The following is a 7,414-nucleotide window of genomic DNA, read 5'->3' on the forward strand; positions in this document are numbered from 1 at the left end:
TCTTGGTTAACACATCTTTGTGCCCAAGCTGGATATTTTGAATACATTCTAGGACTTATCTCGTATTTATTTTAATGCTTGAAGATTTAGTAAAGAAACATTTATATACAATTAATGACTGATAACATTTGAGTACTTGCTATTGGTAGCACTGAAAGAAAGTAATTGATTACCGTGCAGTACATAGTAATCAGCAAAACTTATTTTAGTTCTGAGAATTAGTAAAATACACATTTTTTATTGCCATGAATCTATTAATAAATACTAATCTTCTATTTCTAGGCTAATGGTGAATGGATTTAAAGGCCGTGTTTCAGGCTGGGGGAATCTTTATGAGACATGGAGCAGTGGTGGACAATCCCTTCCACAGAGTCTGCAGCAAATAAATCTTCCCATTGTGAGCCAGGAAACCTGCAAATCTTCCACCAAGATCAAAGTGACAGACAATATGTTCTGTGCAGGTAGGTACTCTAATAACAGTGCTTTGGCTTTGGTAACCCTTATATCTTTGAAAAAGCCATATGATTACAAGTGGAGTAAATTAACCCGTTTGCGGGGATGCAATAAATAACCAGCAATTACAAGTGGCCTGTTATAGCTACCGCGGTAGTAATTAGCGCTTATAAAATTAGCCAGAGATCAGATCTCTGGTTAATTTATAAATGTCCCCCAAAGTACAGTGTAGTGTATTTTATTTAAAACACAATTGTAGCATTTTAATTTTTTAATAAAATAACTGCACTAGGCAGTATTTTGGGGGTAAAGTTAGGGGGAGTGGGGTGTTAGAAAAAAACGGCACTATAAAGTGCCATTACATTGCGGTCTATGGGAACTGTGTGTTTCCAGTAAATATATATGTATATGCTTATATACATATATATTTATGTGTTATTATGTGTTTATACACATATTAACACACACACATATATATATATATATATATATATAAATACACATATTAACACACATATATATATATATATATATATATATATATATATATATATATATATATATATAAATACACATATTAACACACACACATATATATATATATATAAATACACATATTAACACACACATATATATATATATATATATATATATATATATATATATATATATATAAAAGCATATACAGTATATTTACAATTAGCTGCCATTACACCCTTCGCTGCTCTTGAGTTCTGTGCCGTCCGTGTATGACAGCATCAGAACGAGGCTCCCATTGGAGCCTATGGAAGCACACATTAGCGTGCGCTGGTATTACTCAGAGGAGCACAAATATCGCTTTCACAAAAGCGATATTTAGCGCTCCACTTGTAATCTGGCGCTTAGTGTTTTAACTCCACCACATCTGAGGTGGAAGAGCGGTGAAGAAGTTTAACAAGTCCTTTGTGTTTAAACAATCATAAAAAAATAAATAAAAGGTGGAACTTACGGGCGGCGGCCATGATAGGTCGCAAAATTTCATCACCATAATCTGTTGTGAGTGTATTTGTGGGAATTCTCTATGAGGACTATTAATCTTAAATTTAGACAAAGTCACTGAAACTATTATTATTATTTCACTTCCATATTTTGCTATGAGTGTATTTGTGGGAATTTTTTAAGAGGACTATTATTGTCTGAGCTTATATAAGATCTTCCTTTGTATTGGCCACTCTCATGTTAATATATATTTATCTGCTACAGTTTTCATTTCCATTTAGGGAAAACAAGACAGTGAAAAAACAAAAAAACAACAACAAAAAAACAATGAATGCATGTTAGATGAGGACCCCCTCTCCTTTCCTTTAGATTTGATATAAAGCTGCCTGGGCCGGGGCAGCATATTTTACCCATATTTACCATATGGAGATTATCTTTGTTCATATCTAACTGTACAACACTGTGCAGAGGTAACATGATGCATGCCTGAAATCAAAATGTCTTGTTACCAGAGATTGGGATCACTTTGTTGTTTAGATCTGTGGGCCCATATACTTAGGATGCTTGTAATCTATAGGTTTAGTCCCTCTCTGCAACAATTCAATATACCATATGAGAAATGTGAAAATGCTAAAAAACAGCTTTATTGGAAGATACCAGTTAAAACCGGTGCTCCCTTGCTACTATTCTTATTCATTTACTCTAGCTCATCAAGCGGTACTACCTGTATATCTGAGCAATAGTGGTCTGACCATACTAACCTTACCCCTTCTTATTAATACCCATAACTCACAACTCTGCAAAAATTAGGTCCCGGTATCTTTATTAAGAATGCTTGTAGCCCTGTAAGTAATTACCCAGTGCCTTAATGTCATGCATCTTAATCTTTACCATTGCTCTCTGTGGTAGGGATCCCTTATATTGCTGAAGCTAATAATATTATGGGGATACTTGGTAATATTTAGCAATTTAGACAATATTGCACCTAAAGAAAAATAATTTAAAATCTAAGGTTAATTTCAGACCCATGAGTGGTCTCCTTGGTATCAGTGAACCTTCTATTATTCTTATTCTACATATCATGAGGTCCAAAAGTGGCCTCTGGAGTAGGTGTGAAGGTCCATAACTTTGACATGTCTATCTATGCTGTTTAATTGTAACAATTTATTTATGCTCCCTGACTATATTATTGAAGACAGCTTGCACAAAATATGAAATATGATGTTATTTCTTCTTCTTTTTCCCCCTCTTTCTCTGCATTACCTTGCTTGTATGCCAAATCATAAAACCTCAATAAAACAAACAAACAAACAAACAAACAAACAAACATTGTAGTCTCCATGGGTAAAACAAGTACAAGAAGTCTATCAGTGAGGTTCTTCCCCCTTCAGTGTAACCCCCCCCCCTATCTTTGTGAATGAGTCTATATGAGAAAGTGTATTTAATGGGACATAGAGCCCAACATTTTTCTTTCATGATTCAGAACATACAATTTTAAACAACTTTCCAATTTACATCTATTATCATTTTTTATTTTCTTGTTATTCTTTGTTGAAAAGCAGGAAGGCAAGTTCAGGAGGGTGCTCGTGTCTGCAGCAGTTTTGCAACAATGTTATACATTAGCAAGAGCATTAGATGGCAGCGCTATTTACTAAATACAAAAAACAAAAAGCGCTTAAAGTGAATGTAAATTTTGATGCTAAAATGCCCGGTTTTTAAAAATTTGATTAAAAACATTAAAACTTTACATTTCACTCCTGTTGTGAAAAAACAAATACCTTTTAAAATTGACAGCAGCTCCAGCTTCCTCCGGTCGTCGCAAGCCATTTCTGACGTCAGACATGATGGATAGGTCATCCTCCAATCACGGCTTCCCCCCCGGGGGAAATCAGTGTCTGATTCAACGCCTTGATTGGAGGAAGCAGGATTCCTAATTTTAGACCCAGGAAGAGGCTTTGTGATGGGTGGAGGAAGCTGGAGCTGCTGTGAAGATTAAAAGGTAAGTTTTTTTTTTTTTTTTTACAGGAGTGACATGTAAATTTTGATGAATTAAAGTGCCCCTGCTTTTAATCGAATTTTTAAAAACCGGGAACTAGCATCAAAATTTACATTCACTTTAAGTATAAAATGAAAACAGGTAGATGTGACCTTATGTATAACTCAGTAAAATAGTTCTATGTAATTATACACTAATCATGTTAAAAATCATAATAGTAATAGATATATAATCCTGCAATGTAAAAAGAGCACTCACTCTCTTTCCACTTACAGCAGTAATCGAATGTGATAAAAGTAATAAGGCACCATATAGTGAATACCAGCATTTGTACAGGAGGCTTTCTAGGTTAAAACTTCCAAAGTAGTCTCCAATCTCCTCATTCGAAGTGTTTCTTAGAGTAAGGCCGATCCACTCGTGTTGTTCTACCAGCTTTAGAAGACAAACTGCAAGATATAAATCACAGCGCATCTCCAATTCAAGGTAATTTATTATTATTATTAAAATGCGCTTCCTCAAGCAATTAAAATAATGCACTCACATTTAAAATAATTTAATTATTTTCATGTAACCTCATGGTGTCTGGAAACGCCATCAGTCCTATGGGCGCAATCCCTCTGTGACCGGTTCCTTGACAGCATCCTCCTTCCTTCTTGGGAGTATGTTCACCGGCAAGTAGATTTCCCGGTCGTCATGTTGGCAATCACCAGGGTGATCACTTGGGTTGTGTTGGATCGAGCACCTTCTGCGCGTTTCGTCTGACTGCAGTCAGACTTTGTGCCTTCTGATGTGGCATTAGTCATCTTTACTCTGCTGACCATATTAGACAGAGAAACTAATCACACTGTGGGTTCTTACGGCAGAAGGCACAAAGTCCTACCTCAGTCAAACGAAACGCGTAGAAGCCGTTCGATCCAGCACAACCCACGTGACCACTCTGGTGATTGCTCACGTGAGGACCGAAGAAACTACCCGTCAGTGAACATTACTGAAGGATTACACCCATAGGACTGATAACATTTCCAGACCGACGGTAACATGAGGTTACATGGTGTTATGCTTGTTCAATTATTTTAAATGTGAGTGCATTATTTTACTTGCGCGAGGAAGCACATTTTAATAATATTAAATTACCTTGAATCGGAGTTATGCTGTGATTTATATCTTGCAGCACTATTTACTGTATGTCGTGCTCCAGACATGTGCACATTACCTGTCTAGATGTCTCTTCAACAAAGAATAACATGAGAACAACACAAATTTGATAATAGAAGTAAATTGGAAACTTATTTAAAATTGTTTTCTATTTCTGAATCATGAAAGAAAAAAAATTGGGTTTCATATCCCTTTAAAGAAAAAAAATAGAGATCCGCATGAGTCCTGCTACTGATACCATAAACACTTTATCTAAATGCATGATATACATTGCACCTTCTCATAACTTCCCCCCTGACAGAGCTGAGTCCCCCAAAGTGTGGGACCCTTGGGCGGCTGCTCCTCTAGTACTGTCCAAAGTTAGTGTATGTTTCGGGCTCCACCTTTCAATTTCACCTAAAAATGAAAAAAATAAAAAGTGATAAAAAAAAGTTTAGATTTATCTGATTTTCATTCTGTTCTTTTAAATATGGGATTAGTATCTCTTTAACTGTCAATATGATGCAATAATAATTATAATTGTCTGTGTTATTAATAAATTATTTACTGATATTATTACTCACATTTGATGAACTGATGAACCTGTTAAAACTGATATTTTATTTCTGTAGGTTACAGCCCTGATGCAGATAAGAGAGGAGATGCGTGTGAGGGGGACAGCGGGGGCCCCTTTGTTATGAAGGTATGTGATGCTGCTTAGTTGCTATGACGACCCATAATCGCTTCCCAAACTGTAGGACCAGTTGTATTATGTGTAAAAAACAAACAAATGTGTTGCAATGTTTATTAACCCTTCGGATGTCAGAAAAGGCCACAACACATTTGTGAAGCAAAATACTGAACGTTGCTGGTCTTAATTCTTTGTTCAACTTTACATTTAAATGTTTAAACAATATATTTAATTGTATTTGTCCTATAGACGTGTCTGTGATTAGCGATATTTAAATGTGTGAGACATGAATGACATGTAAGTCTATAAGAATCAACATTAAAATCTGAATGAGCAAAATCTATCACTTAAATGTTCATTCTTATAGATATATATTGACAGTTATAGCGAATCATGTCCGCTCGACATCGCTAAATGCTGACAGCATACAGTGAAATTCTTGTGCAATGCCGCTCAATGGCAGGCAATCGGCCACTAGCAGGGGCTGTCAATCATCCCCATTGAATTCGGGATGATTTCAATCCACCATCTAAAAAGTGGCGGACAGGTTAAGGAGCAGCCACTTCTTAACTTAGGCGAGCCTAAAATGACAGGAATACGAAGCAGCATTCATTGCTTTATAAATGGAGCCCTAGGTGTTTAATGCATCGCTTCCAGTCCTTTTATTGTAATGCATTGCATTGCATTATAAATTAAAGAAACATTCAAATGCAAAAATGTAATTCTCTAAATTGTTAGAACGTGCATTTTGCATACTACACGGAGATTAAAGACATAGGTACATTTCTGCTTAGGGACCACAAGCATCATAGCTCTAGAGAATAACAGAAGAGTCAATCAAGAGAAGCTGCTGCTTGTTGCCACCAATCACCAAATCTTGGGTTAAATACAAAGCCTAGATTACAAGTTGTGCACAAAAATGCAAAATGCAGTATGGAGCATTAACAACACTGACGCGCATTCCGATTACATTTTTACGTTGATGGTTAATAAATATATTGTGCTCATATTAGTATAGAGCGCACTACAGTAATCAGCTCTGATAGTCCAGCTGCAAAATTTCCCTTAGATAAAAGATTTCTATGAGGGCCACACTAAGGCAATGGATTGCAAAAATTCCACTCAAGTAATGGTGTTTTTTTATTGAGTTCTTTGCTATATATTTGCTATATATACTTGTTATATACCTTAGCTCTTTAACCCTTCCCCAAAACATTTTTTACGTTAATAAATAAGTTCTGTTTATACTTTCCCCGATCTATGGACCAGAAGTCTGTTGTATATGGCAATACAATTATTTATATATCTGTTTTGGGTTAAAACTATCAACTTTATCATATTGAAACAGTGATTATATGTAAAAGATCATAAAGTTGCTGTCTACTAAGATGCATTTGATTGTATTATCTTTTGCAGGACCCAGCCTCTGGACGATGGTACCAAGTGGGTATAGTGTCCTGGGGTGAAGGCTGTGATCGCGATGGGAAGTATGGTTTCTATGTACATGTGCATCGTATGAGGAAGTGGCTAATGAAAACAATAGAGAGCACTGGCAGTTAGGAGAAATCTGAAAATAGTCAAGTATGAAACGTGTTTGTAAAGATAGATTTAACTAGAACATTATCATACCTGGCTGCTTAAAAGGAATTCTGATACACAAAACAAAGACAGTGATTTTTCTATACATATTTGTAAAATTAAGGTTTCATTTCCTTAGAATGTGAAATCATACAAAGGGCCCTATATTAATGTGTGAATGTTTTTTTCCCTTTGAGGGAAATCAATTAAATTCCTATTTACTAACTTGTGGAGACTAAATAGGCTTTAAAAACTAAAATACAAACGGGAGAGGTTTCTAGCTGGATCCATCTATGGCACAAGTCATACGTTGTTTGTTGAATATTAAATTCCAATAAAGTTTTTAAAAAATGATTTATGCGTAGTTGTGGAGAAATATGTTAATAATGGATTTATTAAGGTGAGTAACAGTGGTTTTCTACTAATATAACAAGTTCTTGGAAAAGGCAGTAATTTCACACAGTATGATCAGATAGTCCTGGATTCCTCTGGACTACTTTGTTATGGTGAGGGTACACTTGATTTGGGGAAAAGTAGTGTGTAACAAGGTTATTTTACCTTATCAAGTAGTAGTCCTGGTTGAC

At 35.6% G+C, this 7,414-nt stretch overlaps 1 protein-coding gene across 1 annotated transcript in view; it reads left to right on the forward strand.

Annotated features, from left to right (window-relative positions):
- F2 (coagulation factor II, thrombin) overlaps positions 1 to 7,184 on the forward strand; it is a 102,944-nt gene extending 95,760 nt beyond the window's left edge. The window contains exons 12-14 of the mRNA XM_053720311.1: positions 283 to 461; positions 5,194 to 5,264; positions 6,669 to 7,184. Coding sequence (XP_053576286.1) covers positions 283 to 461; positions 5,194 to 5,264; positions 6,669 to 6,812 — 394 coding nt within the window. The 3' untranslated portion in view covers positions 6,813 to 7,184. The remainder of the gene's footprint in view (positions 1 to 282; positions 462 to 5,193; positions 5,265 to 6,668) is intronic.
- Positions 7,185 to 7,414: the final 230 nt, after the last annotated feature.

The sequence above is a fragment of the Bombina bombina genome, chromosome 7 (genome assembly GCF_027579735.1).
Source record: "Bombina bombina isolate aBomBom1 chromosome 7, aBomBom1.pri, whole genome shotgun sequence".
NCBI classification, from domain to species: domain Eukaryota; kingdom Metazoa; phylum Chordata; class Amphibia; order Anura; family Bombinatoridae; genus Bombina; species Bombina bombina.